General features: G+C 47.2%; 2 protein-coding genes and 1 pseudogene across 8 annotated transcripts in view; 1 reads left to right on the forward strand and 2 right to left on the reverse strand.

The window, feature by feature from the left end:
• TEFM (transcription elongation factor, mitochondrial) overlaps positions 1 to 4719 on the reverse strand; it is a 44003-nt gene extending 39284 nt beyond the window's left edge. The window contains exons 1-2 of one of the 2 annotated variants that reach the window (XM_032319615.1): positions 4550 to 4718; positions 1956 to 2038 (exon numbers count right to left, since the gene is read on the reverse strand). The gene's annotated coding sequence lies outside the window, so the exon portion shown is untranslated. Of the gene's footprint in view, positions 1 to 1955; positions 2039 to 4549 lie in introns of both variants that reach the window. The other variant, XM_032319614.1, reaches the window with a different exon arrangement.
• ADAP2 (ArfGAP with dual PH domains 2) overlaps positions 1 to 18657 on the forward strand; it is a 29199-nt gene that overhangs the window by 379 nt on the left and 10163 nt on the right. For 5 of the 6 annotated variants that reach the window (XM_032319609.1, XM_032319607.1, XM_032319611.1 and 2 more), the window contains exons 2-6: positions 716 to 846; positions 2462 to 2553; positions 5546 to 5625; positions 6570 to 6682; positions 16995 to 17141. In XM_032319609.1, the coding sequence (XP_032175500.1) occupies positions 716 to 846; positions 2462 to 2553; positions 5546 to 5625; positions 6570 to 6682; positions 16995 to 17141 (563 nt within the window). The remainder of the gene's footprint in view (positions 1 to 715; positions 847 to 2461; positions 2554 to 5545; positions 5626 to 6569; positions 6683 to 16994; positions 17142 to 18657) is intronic. The other variant, XM_032319610.1, reaches the window with a different exon arrangement.
• LOC116577862 lies at positions 11355 to 14418 on the reverse strand (annotated as a pseudogene).

Consider the following 18657-nt stretch of genomic DNA (forward strand, 5'->3'; position numbering starts at 1 on the left):
TCGGCCGCGCTCTCCCCAGCGGCTGCCGAGCCCATCCGAACCCAGGCCGCCTGACCTCCCCACTTTGGACCCGGACACCGACCCTTCCATATCCTTGGGCCCAATCACTAGACCCGGGACCCTGATGCCTTGACCATCTGGTTCGCCTGCCCCACCAGACACCCCACCCACCCGGACCTCGGTCCCTGACATGGTCACTTCGGACCCAGCCACCTCCTACGCCCACGGGCCCAAACATCTCCCAAACCTAGGGGTCCCAGACCCCCGAAGGTCCAGTGCTCCCTTATCAACTGCCGGAAGCCCCTGGGGTCCTCCCAAGTTCCTGCTCCGCAGTGCAGACTTCCCCACCTGCAGCTCACCAGCCAGGCGCCCCAGTGCCGGCCCCTTCCTCTGCGCTCTCCTCTCGGTTCCCCGGAGTCTCGTCACTTCCACTTTGTGCTCGTCTCAGCCCTTCACCCCATCCCTAGACTCCTTCCAAGATCATCCTGGTAACCTCCGTGCTTTGGCCGGCAGGCTGACCAGAAGGTTGAATGTTGGTATTTTAGCTCACCCAAGGTGGGGTGACTGAGAGAAAAGGGCGTCCTAACATGGGCAGCGCTGGGCAGGGCCCCAGAAATCCTAATGGCCAAGCCCTGCCTCTCCAGCACCCCCAGCCCAGCTGTGGTTTCTGTGCATAACTCTCCGTCCAACTCCCCTTCCACCCTCTTGCCCCTAGATCCCGACTGGGCCTCCTACAAGCTGGGCATTTTCATCTGCCTGAACTGCTCTGGTGTCCACCGCAACTTCCCAGACATCAGCAAAATTAAATCCGTGAGACTTGACTTCTGGGATGACAGTACTGTGGAGGTAGTGAGGGGGGTGGGTGGGCACTGAAGAGCCTTGAAACAGCAGAGCAGGGGTGGAGGTGGTGGGTGGGTAGCCCCATTCCTCTACAGGGGAGGAAACTGAGTTCCAGAGAGAAGCAGTAACTAGCAAGAGAAAGCACAGCCTATTAGAGTCCTGGCTTAGACAGAGACCCTGAGTGCAAGGCCCTGAGCTTGTTATTTCCCTCAGTTTCCACTTCTGTATTTTAAGGATCCAACTATTCTTTCAATCAGCTGATGTAAGGATTAAATGTAGGCTCAATGCCTACATTTGTAGGCATTATGTATCATTAGCTGAAGTCCTGGACTGGAATAGAAATAGACTAATTCATGGTCTATAGTCTCCCTTCCACCCATCACCAGGAAGGGCACCTTTTTGCTCCTCTCATCTATGGAGATGGAGGACACCATCAGCCTGGATGATATAATACCATTTTGGCCAGAAAACCTTCAGAGAGGAAGCTGTTCTAAATTGTGCTGGTTGGCTGAGGAATTCAAGGACTACCGGAAAAGCAGGCGGGTGTTTCCTGAGTGCCCACTCTGTGCCAGGCACTCTGCTGGATGCTTTATTCGTTGGGCACGTAGTTACTGTAAGCCTACTGTATGCTGGGTATTAGGAAAGAGCAGTGAATAGGATAGAGTCTCTGCCCACGTGGAAATTATGTTCTAGGGCAGGAGAAAGATAGGAAGCCGGTAAACCAGCAGGCAGACCTGAAGATTGTTTCTTTGTCCCTTAAACCCCCCTATTATACTTTCTTCATTTTTGCACTTGAAATCCCTGACACTTGGGGGGGTTCAGTACTGCCCAAGGGTCACTCAGTGGATCAGTGGCACAGCTGGAATGTGAAACTTGCTCTGTTGGGATCCAAAGCCCATGCAAATCCCAAGTCATAGTTTAGAGTCCCTGGGGGAGGGGGAGAATGGGGTTCACTCGGCTCAGGGGATGTAAATTAAAAACCTGATGTTTCTTCCCACATGTGCCCTCACCCCAGATATGCCAGCTCTGTTCCTGAGTGGTAACTGTTGGCTGAGGCATATCTGCCTCTGGGTCTGTCAGGTGCTCATAGGGCCCCAGTGATCACCCTGACCTACCTACTCAAGGGGGCCAGTTCCGACTTCTTCCATCCTCCCGCTATGTCTGTCTCCTGCACATAGCTGCTGGTGGTCCTGGCCATCTGGGGAGGGGGTGGGAGAAAGAATTTGAATTTTGGAGTTAGACAGGTCTGGGTTCAAGTCCCAGCTCCTCACTTTCTAGCTGCGTCATCTGAGGTCAGTTGCCTAACCTCTCTGAGCCCGTCTCCTCACCTCTAAAATGAGGATGGCAATATTAAAATTGTTGAGGAGATGGAATGAACTAATGGGGAAGGACTGTAAAGTGTTCTGCCTACATGAGGTGTGCTGTAGCCCTTCATTGCCCCAGGCTGGGGCTTCCCAGCCACATGGATAACCAAGCCCAATGGGAAGTGTCAGATTCCAGTAGGAGTGTCTCCTGACTCAGCCTCGGAGCCAGTGGGAAGAGCAGCCTTCTGGGTAGACCATGGTTTCATTTCACATTTTTTCAAGTTCTAATATTACCCCAAGTTGTTGTTGTCTTGCAGTTTATGACCCACAACGGGAACCTCCGTGTGAAGGCCAAGTACGAAGCCAGAGTCCCTGCTTTCTACTATGTCCCCCAGGCCAACGATTGCCTGTGAGTAGATTTCTTGGTCTCCCCTCCCTTTATCTCTGGTGGTCTTTTCTATGTACCTGGTGGACCCGGGAAGACATTTTGGTACTATCATGGAAAACACTTAGACCTGGCTCAGTTCCTCCTCTACCCTTATTCCTTGGTTTATCACTTCCCCTCTTTGGGACTCAGTTTCCACAGCTGTGATATGGGGCATTTTCACTATGACCCGCCCCTTTGCCTCTGATGTTCTCATAGCCTACTTTTGGCAGCTAACTCGAAAACAGAGAGGAACACTGGTATTTTAGTAGAACAGGTATGTTTCAGCTATTTCCTATGAAGTGTTGTGCCCAGGGCTGTCCCACTTGAACTCAGCCTAGCTCCAAAGCAGCTGTCTGGCCCCAGATCCCTATGTAAGCACCATAAAAATAATAGTAGCCACTAATCTTTATTGAACTCTGCCTATGTACCAGGCCCTGTGCTAAATGCTGTGTGCATTCATGTCTTTAATTCTCTCAACAGCTCTGATATAACACTGGCATGGTCCGCATGAAATAGATAACATTCCTGAGGCTCATAGAGACAGAATTGAGTCCGACTAGCCCATCTGACACAGGGCACTGGGAAAATCTAGTATAAGTGGGGGGAAGCTGGGAAACAACAGGAGGTTTCAGGTCCCCTGGATGTGAGGGGTCAGTGTGACCCTGGTACCTACTGACCCCAGCCTCTGCAGGACTGACTGCCTGAACCTTAGCTTTCCTTCCAGGGACTCAGGCTCACTGCCAGGGCTACTAGACAGTGACCCCCTCCCTTCATCCACCCCCAGCCACCATTCTGGAATAAATAGGAAGAACATACCCTCTGGGCAGGTACAGCCTCACTGGCAGTGAGGGTATGGCTTTCAGGAAACAGGCTACATTTCAGTCACCATTGTCCTTTAGCCTCAGCAGGAAGCTTTTGGACAGTGTGCAAATTATACAACTGTACCTAGTACCCTACCATTTTCCAGTAGTTAAAACAACCCAGAGGCTGCTGATGCAGCGTGTAATGGTGGGGTGGGGGTGGGGGGGACACAGCTTTCTACTCAGAGGACCCCAGTATTGTTTCCTGACTCTATCACTCTCTAGCTTTGAGAAGGTAGACAAGTTACCAAACCTCTCTGAATCGTGGCTCTCTTGTCTCTGAAATGTAGTTAATGATGCCTACGTCATGGCATGGTGGTAGAGAGTAAATGAGATAATTTATGTGAAATGTCTCCCAGGCCACCCAACAGGGTAGTTTAAAAAAACTTTTTTTGAAGATTTTATTTATTTATTTGACACAGAGAGAGAAATCACAAGTAGGCAGAGAGGCAGGCAGAAGGAGAGGGGGATGCAGGCTCCCCGCTGAGCAGAGACCCCAATGTGGGGCTCAATCTCAGGACCCTGAGACCATGACCTGAGCCGAAGGCAGAGGCTTTAACCCACCGAGCCACCCAGGTGCCCCCCAATAGGCTAGTTTTAATCTATTTCTCACTGTCACCTTCGGAATGCTGCCCGGTCCCCAGCCCGGCTGAGGGAGGTGCCAGGCTTACCTCAAGAGGGTCTGGCTCCCCTTGCCTCCCTGCTGCTTTGCTGCAGGGAGGAAGAACAGGCATTTGGTGAACACTTACTACGTGTTGGGCTTTCTGCCAGCACTCCAGACGCTACTTCCACGATTCCAACCACAGCCCCTCACTTTACACCCTATTAGTGGGACACAAATGGCCTCCTCCCTGGAATTCTAGAAGTCCTCTAAATTCCCCACCTCCAGGACCAGGACTGGGGCCTCAGTCTCCACTCCCTCTCCCAGCTCTGATCCTTTGGCTCAGGGTGCTACGGTGGGCTTGGTGACTGTCTTCAGTGTGCCGGGGATGAGGGCTGTGCATTAAGCAGGGCCTCTGGTTGCAAGTGACAGAATTATAGCTTAGTCCCGAGGGGAGTTGTAGGTTCTAGGGATCAGACCGTAGGAGGGACAGGCCAGCAGCACAAACACCTCTTACCTTGTCTTTCTGGTTCTCGTTTCTGCCTGTTTCAATTGGCCAGACTTCTTTCATGTAGCTGGGAGCAAGGCCACTTTGGGTCCCTGGCTCCAGTTCCTTGGCTCCAGCTTCCAGTTCACCCCTCCCTCAGTTTTGCTCCTTTTGCTCCAGTAGCTCAGGGCAGAGCTCTGATTATCCAGTTCTGGCCAGGTGCCCACTTCCGGGTCATTCCCTGTGGTTCTTGGGTAAGGTCACATGAACCTTAGAATGTTTACCTGGAAAAGGCAAGAGGGAACCAAACAATTGAAATACGTTTTCTGCAGGGGTCATGTGAGTGATTAGGCTAACATTAAACTCCTGCTATGTGGTGATCATGGTAACAGATCCTTTTACATATATATTTAAACCCCTCAACAACCCCAAGGGGAAGGTAGGTGTAATATCATTGACATATTCCCCAAGTTCAGAGGAGTTATGCAACTTGCCATGGGTCCCATGGTGGATAAATAGGAGAGGAGCAGGTCCCAGGTGGTTGGACCCCAACATCACTGCTGTGTCTAAAGCAGCAGGCCCAGATTTTATGGGCAAGCCACAGGAAAAGGGTCCTGGACTCTCCTGGCTTCAGCTGAAGAGTGTGCAGTGGGTGGGGGTGGTATAGATGGTCCAGGGGAGCTGGTTGATCTAGAAGGCTGGGCTGGCTGGCAGTGGTTTTCAGATAGCCCCTTGGGGGGAATATTTTTCCCCCGGGAGACACTGGCAATATCTGAAGACATTTTGGGGTATCATAACTGGGGAGAGGGTACTACTGGCATCTAGAGGATAGAGACCAGTGATGCCACTGGACATCTGACAGAACACAGGAGTCTTCCCCTTCCCCCAATAGAGGATTAGTCCCAAATGTAATGGTACCGAAGCTGAGCAGCCCTGGGGGGTCTGACCAGGCAGCTGCTGGGATGCCCCCACCCTGTGGGAAAACGGTGCCTCAGACACAGTTGACCAAAGGCTCTCTCTTCTTAGGGTGTTAAAGGAACAGTGGATTCGAGCTAAGTATGAAAGACAGGAATTTATGGCTGATGGGAAAACCACCTCACCCCCAGGTAAGGTTATTTCCATCATCTTTTGAGGTCTATGTTCTAATGAATTCTGGTCAATAAAGCACCCGAGTGTTAGGAAGAGGGCCCAGTCAGGAGCTATCTGCTGGCCTCACTCTGGCCACAGAGGCCAAGGTGTGGGTTCCTTTGCCTCTGAAACAGCAACACGTCAGCAGGCGGAGTTTTATGGTCTGAGTGGTCAAGAAGCATTTTTATCTCTGGTCCCCACAGGGCCACAGGTGCATACAGTGTCTGAGTGTAAAGTTGCAGGAAGACTCACCCACCAGGCAGTTAGCAAAAGGCACCCCTGCTGTTGGGGAGTGTGGCCCCTCGTGTGGCACAAGGCTTGGTAAGGTACATGGGAGGGATTTCCACCTCCCTTCCCACCTTTGTGTGGAGCCCAAGCTCACAGCTAGCCCTCGGCCTGTGGCCGAGTCTGCCCACTGCTCTGAGCCCAAGCTGACGCTGACCCAGAAAGCAAAGTGTACAAAACCACTGCAAGGACCGGAGACAGCCGGAGCTCAGCAACCCCAGCTAAGGGGAGCACATGGTACTCTTGAACTTGCAGGTACCTAGAGGTCGCTCAACATTTCCGCCCTTTGGAGGGGTTTGTCAGGTTGGGGTCAACATGACACCGGGCAGCACCGTTACCAGCATCTTTCAGAATCATCCAGTTTCTCAGAACTTAGCCTTCTTAAGGGTTTAGTCTGTCTTCTTATGAAAGAGCCAAAGAAGGAAGTTAGGGAGAGCCCAACCGAAATCATAAGACCTGGCAAATTTGGCCCCAGACAGAACCCTACGTGCAGCAGCTGACATAGCTAAGTTAGATTTAAGATATTTTAGCACGGGGTGGAGCGTTCTCTTTACCCTCGAGACCCTACGTGGTTTGCAAACTGCTTGTTCATCTCAAGGATGTGGCTGTTCCCTCTTTCTCATCCTTGGCGGCTAAGGAAACCGGGAAGGGTTCCTGTGGAAGCGGGGAAGGGACAATGCACAGTTCCTACGAAGGAAGTTTGTCCTCCTGGCAAAAGAAGGCCTCCTGAAGTACTACACTAAAGAGGAGGTAAGAGACCAGACCAGCAATGGTCCCTCCCTGAGCGCTGGCCCGCACCCCACTGAGGTCCCATTGGAATCAATGGTGCCATCTTCCAGATAATCTCAGCCATTGAGTGTTCAGCACCGCACGGTTACTTTTCCACAGTCAGGCAATCAGTCCGGTCCGAAGAAAACACACCTCCTCTTCCCTAGAATTAGCTTAGACTGGGCCTTGGATGGCCACTTGAGCTTACTGCATTTATTCATGCACTCAAGAAATTATTTATTTATTTACATATTTTAAAGATTTTTATTTACTTATTTGAAAGAGAGAGAGGGAGAAAGAGAAGGAGTGGGGGGAGGGGCCAAGAGGGAGAGAGAGGGAGGAAGAGGGAGAAGCAGACTCTTCATGGAGTGGGGAGCCCGATGCGGGGCTTGATCCTGGGACTCCAGGATCATGACTTGAGCCAAAGGCAGCTGCTTAACCAACCGAGCCACCCAGGTACCCCTTAAGAAATTATTTACTGATCACCTACTATATACTAGACATTCCTATAAGCACTGGGGCTATAGCAGTAAATGAAATGAAGCTCCTGTTCTCATGGGGCTTACAGTCTAGTAGAAGACGACAGGTGGTAACCAAAAGGTACATCAACATATGATATCTGAGGGGCACCTGGGCGGCTCAGTAGGTTAATTGTCTGTCTTCGGCTCAGGTCATGATCCCAGGGTCCTGGGATTGAGTCCCCTGTTGGGCTCCTTGCTCAGTGGGGAGCTGCTTCTCCCTCAGCCTGCCCACCCCACCGCTTTTGTCCTCTCTCTCTCTAGCAAATAAAGAAATAAAATCTTATATATATATGTGCATATATATATACATACATATATGTGATATAAAACACACACACACATATATATATGATATACATGGTATATGGAGGTGGTAGTAGGTTCTGTGAAGAGAAGTAAAAGCAGGTGAAGAGTTAGAGGATGGTGGGGCTAATATCACACAGGGGTCATGGAAAGCCCCTCTGATGACATTGGAGCAGAGAAATCAATAAAAGTGAGCAAGTCAGGGGCTCCTGGATAGATCAGTCAGTTAAGCAACTGGCTCTTGGTTTCAGCCCAGGTCATGATCCTAGATCAGGATCCGGGCTCAGTGCAGAGTCTGCTTAGGTTTCTCTCTCTCTCTCTCTCCCTTCTCCATCTGCCCTCCCCCACTAAAATAAATAAATAATTAGGGGCACCTGGGTGGCTCAGTGGGTTAAGCCGCTGCCTTCGGCTCAGGTCATGATCTCAGGGTCCTGGGATTGAGTCCCACATCGGGCTCTCTGCTCAGCAGGGAGCCTGCTTCCCCGCCTCTCTCTGCCTGTCTCTCTGCCTACTTGTGATCTCTGCCTGTCAAATAAATAAATAAAAATCTTTAAAAATAAATAAATAATTAAAAAAAAAAAAGTGAGCAAGTCATGTGGGTACGTGGGGCAGAATAGAAGAAGTGGAGGGAACGTAAACATAGTCCTGGATAGCACATACATGCGTGCCAGTTAGAAAATGACCCCTCCGAGATGGTGTAGCCCTGAGGTCTAGATAAGTAGAAGCCTAGATTGCAGTTCTCGATTACACCCTCAGCCAGGGACTTTTTGTTTAGGGCACAAACGACTCCACCATAAGCCACAGCCTGAGCTGGGAGGGTAGTTGGTGGATCAAGGAAGCCAAAGTGACCTGGGCAGAAGGAGCAAAGAAAAGGACGGAGATGAACTCACATCGGTAAGGACCTTGTAAGGCCTAGTAAGACTCAAGATTCTTTTTAAAAAACAGTTTTATCAAGCTATAACTTCACAGAGGTGCCTGCGTGGCTCAGTCAGTGAAGAGTGGGACTCTTGATCTCAGCTCAGGTCTTGATCTCAGGGTTGTGGGATCAAGCCCTACTCCCAGTCCTACGTTGCACTGGGCTCTGCTCATAACAGAGGGTCTGCTCTCGATTCTCTCTCTCCTTCTCCTCCCTCAGTGCTTGCATTCTCTCTCTCTCTTTCTCTAAAATAAATAAATAAATAAATAAATCTTAAAAGAAAGATACAAATTCATATATCATTACAATTCACCCATTTAAAGCATACAATTAATGGCGTTTAATCTAGTCACAGAGTTGTGTTACTGTTACCACAATCAATTTTAGAACATTTTCAAAACCCCCAAAAGTGGGTGCCTGGGTGGTTCACTCATTAAGCATCTGCCTTTGGCTCAGGTCATGATTCTTGGGTCCGTGGATCAAGTCCTGCATCAGGCTCCCTGCTCCGTGGGGAGAAACCCCAAAAGAAATCCCACATCCATTAGTCCTTATCCTCTCCCCACCAAACCCCCAGCCCCAGGACACCAATGATCTATTTTCTGTCTCTGTAGGTTTGCCTGTTATGGACAAATAAGTACATGGACGAGGTGGTCTTTTGTAAGAGACCTCTTTCATTTTGTATACGTGTTTAAGATTCATTCAGGTAGCCTGTATTTGTACTTCTTTTTATTGCTAAGTACTGGTCCACTGTGTGCACCTTTCATCTGTTCACTTAGTTGGTGGACATTTGAGTTATTTCCACTTTTTGGCAAGTATTAATAACACTATTATGAACATTGGCGTAGCAGTTTTCATGCGTATGTTTCCACTCTTCTTGGAGATATTCCTAGGAGCAGAATTGCTGGGTTAGATGGCACCTCTGTGTTTACTCTTTAGAGGAACTGCCGCACTGCCTTCCAAAGCGGCTGCACCGTCTTATGTTTCCACCAGCAATGTGTGAAGGTTCCTCTTGCTCCACATCCTCACCAACACTTGCTGTCATCTGTCTTTTTGATTATAACCATTTTGGTGGATAAGAGGTAGTATCTGCTTGTGATTCTGATTTACATTTCCTTGATGGCTAATAATGTGGAGCATCTTTTCATGTGTTTATTGGCCATTTATCTATCTTCTTTGGAGAAATGTCTGTTTAGATCCTTTTCCCGTATTTTAATTAGTTTAGTTGGCTTTTTATTATTGAGTTTTTATAGTTCTTTGTGTATTCTAGACACAAGGCCATATTGGATACATGATTTACAAAAATATGTAGGCTTTTGGGATTTTACTCTGAGATGAGAAGCCATAGGAAGGTTTTGAGCAAAGAAGTGATATAATTTGATTTAAGCTCTTTGCATTTGGGGAATACAAGTCTTGTGATGGATGAACATTTTGTGGGGATAGTTTCTTCTGTCCTTTTTCTCCTGCTTGCATCAAGGACCATTACCATGACTATTTTTATTTATTTTTTAAATATCTTTAAGTAATCTCTACATGTAACATGGGGCTCAAACCCATAAATCCAGGGTTAAGACTTACATGCTGTACTGACTGAGCTGACCAAGTGTCCAAATTCAACTTTTTAAAGGACCACTCTGGCTGCTGCTGCGGTCAGGATGGGGCAGAGAGGAGGCAAGAGTGGAAGGAGGGAAAGCAATTAGGAAGTTATTGCAGTAATTGAGGAATCAGGGCGCCTGGCTGGCTCAGTCAGTAGAGCATGTGACTCTTGATCTCAGAGTTGTGAGTTTGAGCCACACCTTGGGCATGGAGTTTACTTAAAACAAATAAAAACAGTTACTAAAAAAATTATCAAGGGAGAAATAATGGTGGATTAGACCAGTTTGGTGGTGAAGGGGGTAGTTCAAAGTGGTCAGATTTTGGAAGTAGAACCAAAAGAACTTACTGCTGGATTGGTCGTAGGGTGTGAAAGTAAGAAGGATCAAGGGTAGTTCCCTGCTTTCTACCCTGTGCAACTAGAAGGAGAGAGTTGCCATTTACTGAGATGACAAAGACTTAGCTCACTGAGAGGATGATCAAGAGCCCTTTTTGGCTTGAGATGCTTATTAGTCACCCAGGTGGATGGAGAAGGAGGTTGAATACGTGAGCCTGGAGTTCTGGGGAGAGTGTGAAGGTGGAGTTGTCAGCATTGGGAGTGGGTTAGTGATAGAACTGCCTGGGGTCACCTGGGCAGGAGTGTGGGTAGATGAGAAAAGATTTCTTTTTAAGATTTTATTTATTTATTTGAGAGAGAGAGTGAGAGCATGAGAGGGGAGAAGGTCAGAGGGAGAAGCAGACTCCCCATGGAGTTGGGAGCCCGATGCGGGACTCAATCCCTGAACTCCAGGATCATGACCTGAACTGAAGGCAGTTGCTTAACCAACTGAACCACGCAGGTGCCCAAGATGTTTTTTCTGTATCCAAAACGTGCTTACTAAGGTAATTTCCCACTCATCTTTTCTTTTTTTTAAGAATATTGATTTATCGGGCGCCTGGGTGGCTCAGTGGGTTAAGCCGCTGCCTTCGGCTCAGGTCATGATCTCAGGGTCCTGGGATCGAGTCCCGCATCGGGCTCTCTGCTCAGCAGGGAGCCTGCTTTCTCCTCTCTCTCTCTGCCTGCCTCTCTGCCTACTTGTAATCTCTCTCTGTCAAATAAATAAATAAAATCTTAAAAAAAAAAGAATATTGATTTATCTAGATATCTAGATAGAGAGAGAGCACACAGAGGGAAAGGGAGAAGCAGACTCCCTGCTGAGCAAGGAGCCCTGTGCAGGTCTCGATCCCAGGACCCTGGGATCATGACCTGAGCGGAAAGCAGACGCTTTTCCAACTGAGCCACCCAGGCATCCCTGTTTCCCACTCATCTTGACTCAGGGTGCTTTTAGTGCTGCTCCTGTCTGAAGCAGCATCCTTCCACAAGCCTTGCTTTTCATCTTGTGGGCTGGCAGAGGACAGTGGAGCAGTCCGCACACAAAACTATTGTTTGTGCCTGGCCAAGGACCGTGGTGGTTTTGTAGCATCCTGGCCACTTCACGTCCACGAAATGGGTGTTGGGGCTCTGCCCCAGGTGCTGTTCCTTGTGCTTTTCCGCTTCTCTTCTGGGGATGAGTGCAGATAGTCCTCCTTCACAAGGAGTGTGTTCTTGTAGGGAGGTTGTCAGGTGCGGAAAGGAGCAAAAGCAGAAATCCTAGGACTGAGGATTTTTGTTACTTGTTCCTGAATGACAAACCACCATACAACTTAGTGGCTTAAAACATCAGTTTATTATTTATCTCAATCCCGGGGGTCAGGAGTTTGGGCAGGCCTTGGCTGCTGCAGTGTACCCCATGTAGCATCAGCCAGTTCACGCACCCTGCCGCCCTGAGCTGGTGGTTGAGCTGGGCAAGAAGGCCCAGGAAGCCTTCACTCCTAAGTCTGGAGCCTTGGCTCCTTTAGGGAGCCTCTGTCTCTCCATGTGCTTGTTCCTTATTTACGAGTCTGGCTTGAGCTTCTTTGCAGCATGGCAGCTGGCCTCCCCTGAGCAAAGGGTGATGCTGTAGGCCTTTTCAGCGCTAGGTCAGGAACTATGTTCTGGGACGCCTGGGTGGCTCAGTGGGTTAAGCCTCTGCCTTCAGCTCAGGTCATGATCTCAGGGTCCTGGGATCGAGCCCCACATCGGGCTCTCTGCTCAGCGGAGAGCCTGCTTCCCCCCCTCTCTCTCTGCCTGCCTCTCTGCCTACTTGTGATCTCTCTCTCTGTCAAATAAACAGATAGAATCTTTAAAAAAAAAAAAAAGAGGAACTACCTTCTGTTGGTCAAAGCAACTCCAACAGCCAGCACTGATTCAAGGGGAGCAGATACAGACTTCCCCTCTTTATGGGTATCATGGCACGTACATATGGGGAGGGAAGGAGATTATTTTGAGATTATTTCCCACACTGAACCCTGAGACGTTCCAGTATTTAGAGGGCAGAAAAATGAGACGTTTCCAGGAAAGAATGTGAAGGAGCGGCCAACAAAGTCAGAAAAGGACACGCTCTGAGCACGTTAGCCATCACCTGCCTCCACTTCCTACGGGTGGACTGACGGACTGACTGAATTTCGCCTTCCTTTTGCTGCTTTCCCAGATAGACCACAGCAAGGCTAGCAGGTGACTGCAGTGTGACTGCAGTCTGGGACCAAGTGAAAAATGACGGGGGAGTGATGAGTACTGCCCCTCCGAGTGAGAATTAGGGGCTTCTTCTCAGCCTTCAATTTAAAGCACTGAAAAATGTTGCAGGTCCAAAAGGCAGGCAGAGAAAGGGCTGCGGCAGAGTTAGGAGCCAATGCAGTACCCCAGCGGCCACTAGGAGCTGGCCTCCGGGAGAGTCTCATCCTTGGTTTGCCAGGGTCCATCTGTTTCTCAGTCCGAAGCCAGTTCAGTCTAAACCAATCTAAAAACAGTGGCTAAGAACGAGTGGCTTCTGTTACTTTTAAATTTATTTCCCAAGAGGGAACTTTTTTTTTTAAGGTTGTAAAGATAACGCATTTTTATGTAAAAATTTTGGGTAATACAGAAGAGTAAGGCTGAAGAAAGGAAGACTCATCTCAACATAATAAAATAATAATACCCAGAACAGGTTTTCTTAAAAATTCTACAAAGCAGAAAGAAAAAGACAGTCTTTTGGAAAAATTGGCAAAGAAAATAGACTGGCAGTTCACAGAAAAGGAAACCAAAATGCCTCATAGATAGAAGAAGGATGCTCCATCTCTCTGGCAGTCAGGAAAATGCAAATTAAAGCCCTACGGAATATACCACCCACTCACCAAAATGGCTGGAATTAAAAAGGCTGACAACTGGGGCGCCTGGGTGGCTCAGTGGGTTAAAGCCTCTGCCTTCGGCTCAGGTCATGATCCCAGGGTTCTGGGATCAAGCCCCGCATCGGGCTTTCTGCTCAGCGGGGAGCCTGCTTCCTCCTCTCTCTCTCTGCCTGCCTCTCCGCCTACTTGTGATTTCTGTCAAATAAATGAATAAAATCTTAAAAAAAAAAAAAAAAGGCTGACAACTCCATGTAAAGGACATGGAGAAACTGGAACTCCCCTGTGTTCCTTGGTGGGATTGTAAAGTGATACAACCACTTGGGAAAACCATTTGGCAGTTTGTAATAAAGGTAGATATATATTTAACAGTATAACCCAGCCATTGCACTCCTAGCCATTTACCAAAGAGGAACAAAAACATGTGTCCACAAAAATATTTGATGCAAATGTTCATAGATGTTTTATTCATTAAAAAAAAAACACCAAAATGTGGAAAGAACCCAAATGTCCATCCATAGCTGAATGAACAAATTGTAGTATATCCATAGAAGGAATATTACTCAGTAATACTACTCAGTAATAAAATGGGACAAACTAATAAATGAACAATGTAGATGAATCTAAAATAAATTATTCTGAGCAAAAGAAGCCTTATTCAAGAGTATGTACTATATAATTCCATTTATACGAAGTTCTAAAACAGGCTAAAACATTTCATATCAACAGAAGGGAGATAAGTGATTATCTAGGGTTGGGGGGGGCAAGGAAAAAATCTTCCAGGGGCCTGAGGAAACTCTTGCATTAGTAGTCTTTTTTTTTTTTTTTAAAGATTTTATTTATTTATTTGAGAGAGAGAGAGAGAGAGAGAGTAAGCAGAGGCAGGAGCAGAGAGAGGAAGAAGCCGACTCAGCACTAAGCTCAAAGCCCAGTGTGGGGCTAGATCCCACCACTCCAAGTTCATGACCTGAGCTGAAACTAAGAGTCGGAAGCTTAACTGACTGAGACACCCTTGTGCCCCAGTGATTGCGGTGATGCTTCCATGGGTGTATCCATTTGTTAAAAACCATGCTGTACTCTTAAAATGAGTGCCACTTATTATTTATAAATTATACCTCAACAAAGTTGATGAAATGAATGTTAAGAATGACATTCAATTTCATACCCATAATATTGGCAGAAAACTTAAATCTGCCAGTCAGGTGTGGGTGAAGCCATAGGGAAAGGGGATCTCCTCTGTGACTGAGTGTGTTACTCGTTTCCATTATTCAGTATTCAGTTGAAGTAAATAATGGTTCAGCTGCTATGGAGAGCCATTCAGTGAAGTAATTTGGCAGTTTCCTGTACACTGAAGATGTATACCCATGTGATCTAGCAATTCCACTCCTAAATATACACCGTGACTTGGAGAAACACTCCCGTATGTGTACCATGGACACAGCCTGACTGTAGCATCACTTCTGATTGCAAAAATCGAAATAATCTCAGTATTTTGAACAGGAAAATAGAGATAACCTTTGGTGTGGTCACTTATAAGAGCCAGCCAGGTTGGTGTATCTCAACATGAACAGAACTCACAAATGTAATGTTGAGTGACAACAGCAAGATCTAGAGTGATACATATAGTATGATACCACTTATGTAAATGGAAACCACAAAAATCAATACTGTATATTGTTCATAGATACGTATATGTGCATAGAAGTATAAAAAGTGAGCTAGAAGAATAAACATCAGACTCAAGACAAGGATTGCCTGGTTGGGGGGAGTACAGGAGAATGGGATAGAATGAATAATAGTGGAAGGGATTTTGCCTTTATTAGTAAAATCATATTTCTTTCAGAAAAAGTTAGGAAGAATATTGGTAAAATTAGATATTCTTTTGTGTTTCTAGTATTTCCCATAGTAAGTATTTAAAAAGGAAAGTCTTCCAATAGTCCTTCAAGAAGAGTATTAGTATAAACATGTCTATATTTTTTAAAAAGTATTTTATCTATTTATTTGACAGAGAGAGACACAGCGAGACAGGGAACACAAGCAGGGGAAGTGGGAGAGGGAGAAGCAGGCTTCCCAGCGAGCAGGGAGCCTGATGCAGGGCTTGATCCCAGGACCCTGGGATCATGACCTGAGCTGAAGGCAGACATTTAACAACTGAGCCACCCAGGTGCCTCTAACATGTCTATATTTTTATGCATGTTCAAATTGACATACATTTTATGTATATGTATATATACTTCTGCAAGTATGTATGTAATTTTTTGTTTTAGTAGGTTCCTACTATACATCCTGTTCTGGGATTTGGTATTTCTACCCATGGATATCATGGATATTTTTTCATATAAGTAATACTGACCTAGGAGCGCCTGGGTGGCTCAGTTGTTAAGTATCTGCCTTAACAGACACTGGGTATACCCAGACACTGGGTATCTGCCTGTGACTCAGGTCATGATCCCTGGGTCCTGGGATCCAGCCCCGCATCAGGCCCCCTGCTCAGCAAGAAACCTGCTTCTCCCTCTCCCACCCCCGCTGCTTGTGTTTCCTTTCTCGCTGTCTCTCTCTCTGTCAAATAAATAAATAAAATCTTAAAAAAATAAGCAATATTGATCTAAATTATCCTATAAAAATTCTGTGATATTTCATATACCATTATTTGTTTATTTAACCCATTGTCCCTGATGTGTGTGTATATATATATACATACACATATATAGTAGTAATATATTATTATATAGTTATATATATAATAGTTTCTCTTCCTGCTTCTCCTCCTCCTCCTCCTTTTTCTTCTTCTTCTTTTACTACTACTACTATTGTTCTAAAAAACATGGCAACAAGCATCTTTTGACATACATGTTTGCACAGTAATGCATTTCCTGGCAATAGATTTGCAGATGTGAAACTGTGAGTTAAGGCGAAATACTCAACAAACAACAAATATGACCAAATTTCCCTTTAGAGAAGACTATCGAATAGAACTTTGTTCAGTGATGAAAATGTTCTATGTCTGCCCTGTCTGATACCCTAGTCTGATACCAACTGCCTAGCACTTGAAATGGGACTCAGCATAGGGAAATGAAGTTTATTTATTTTTCTATATATGTAAATATATATTTTAACTAAGGTCTGGGCCCACTATGGGGCTTGAACTTACGATCCTGAAATTGGGAGTCACCTGCTCTATCGACTGAGCCAGCCAGGTGTGCCCTAAGGAACTGAACTCTCATTTTTATTAAATTTTAATTTAAATAGCTATATGTGATTAATGGCTGCCCCACATCTAGAGTATTTGTACCATTTTTCTCTCTTATCAATTACAAAGGAGAACACTCTTTTCCCTTCCTTGCTTAGTATGGGTTAGTGCTTACCCCGTGTTCCAGACCCCTGCCAACAGAGTAGAGCATGGGAGGGAACTCCCCAAGGCCCCCATACCTGCTTTTATCTATTTATCTATTTTATTTTATTTGTTTGCATCCATAAATGATTTGCTTCTGAAAAGGTTCTGTGGCTAAAAAGTTTGGAAAGTCCTAAGTTCAGGATGTTCCAAGCCCCCTCCCAGCTCGGAGAAGCCAGTCTGGTCAAGTGGGAATGGCAGGATGGCCAAAACACAGGAGAGTGGTAGGACATTGCCGCATCTGAGTATTAGAGCAGGAATACTCAAGAGCTATGGAAAGATACAAAGTGGTTATCCATGTGTGCTTTGGCCTGGTTGAAGGTGATGAGAAGTCACCCGCATCCTCTCTTTCAGGGTAAAGGCCCCAAAGCTGTCATCAGCATCAAGGACTTGAATGCCACCTTTGAGACAGAGAAGATAGGGAACCCCCATGGACTGCAGATCACCTACAGGAGAGAGGGCCACGTCAGGAACCTCTTCGTGTACCACGAGAGTGGGAAGGTGAGATGACTGGTGTTGGCACTCCGGCCCCAGCCCGTACCCCAGGACTCTGCAGGCCTGCCTTGCCAGCTCCCTGGTTCCACGGCCACTTGAGGAGCACTGCTGCTATTGGCCTCATCTCTTGTCCCCTTCTGGGCCAAGACAGCTGTAGGAGCAACGCAGAGTGAGATCAAGGAGAAAAATCTGGCAGGCAATGTGAGTGTGTATGGCCGGTGCACAAGCCACGAGGGGAGTCCCATTAGCAGGCGGGGCTAGCCCCAGAGTGACAAATCCAGGTAGGGTGGAGATTCTGCACATGTGAGCAGGGGTGGATGGAAGATGTGGCAACCCTAAACCCTAGGGCCTTGCTTCTCCCCGTGTGGTCCTGCACCCACGACATTAGCATCCCCTGGGAGCTTATTAGAAATGCAGTCTCAGGACTATGTGAACCTACTGAATTAGAGATGCATTTTCACAGGTCCTCCCGGTGAGCCTTCAGCACATTGAGGTTTAAGACATCAGCTCTGCAGGGCGCCTGGGTGGCTCAGTGGGTTAAGCCGCTGCCTTCGGCTCAGGTCATGGTCTCGGGGTTGTGGGATCGAGTCCCGCATCAGGCTCTCTGCTCAGCGGGGAGCCTGTTTCCTCCTCTCTCTCTCTCTGCCTGCCTCTCTGCCTACTTGTGATCTCTCTGTCAAATAAATAAATAAAATCTTTGAAAAAAAAAAAAAAAGACATCAGCTCTGCCAGAGAAGAGCAGGCCAAAGGTACAGGTGCAACAGAGTAAGCTAGGTCAGAAAGAGCAGTCTCCCGACTGAGCAAGGGACACAGATGCCAAGGAGAGGTGGGGAGGGGTAGAGGTGAGGGTAGACATTTTTGAGTGCCTATTAATTCTGTGCGAGGCACTGTTCTTGGCAATCACATCATTTCTTTTCTCTTTCCTTTTTTTTTTTTTTTAGATTTTATTGATTCATTCATTCATTCATTCATTTGAGATAGAGAGCACAAGAGTTGGGGAGGAGCAGAGGAAGAGGAAGAGGGACAAGCAGACTCCACACTGAGTGCGGAGCCCAGTGCAGAGCTTGAACCCATGACCCTGAGGTCATGACCTGAGCTGAAATCAAGGCAGACACTTCAGCGACTGAGCCACCCAGGCATCCCATTGTTGATCATTTCTTAATCCTCAAAACAGTCCTGGAGATGTCTTAAACCTATGTTACTGAGCCCCGGGCCTGTTAAGTAACTTGCTCAGGGTCTCCCAGACTATGGTTCCTGAGTCCTATAACCCTTTTACTCCTCCTCTCTGCCCATGTGCCTCTAGCAGAGGGAGACTCCTTGGCAGCAGGAGCCAGGAACCCTAGAGGAGGAGGAGATCTTCCCAAGGGGCCCCAGCACAGGGATGCTGGCAGAGTCTGGGCAGAGTTTCTGGTGGTGGAGTCTGAAGGATGAGGGTTTGGAATCAGAAACTGGAGCCCTGGTTTTGCCACTCTGAGCTGTGTTACTGGGCCAGGTCCCTTCCCTTCCTCCATCTGCTTGTTTG

This window comes from Mustela erminea, chromosome 18 (genome assembly GCF_009829155.1).
Source record: "Mustela erminea isolate mMusErm1 chromosome 18, mMusErm1.Pri, whole genome shotgun sequence".
In the NCBI taxonomy this organism is placed as follows: Eukaryota; Metazoa; Chordata; class Mammalia; order Carnivora; family Mustelidae; genus Mustela; species Mustela erminea.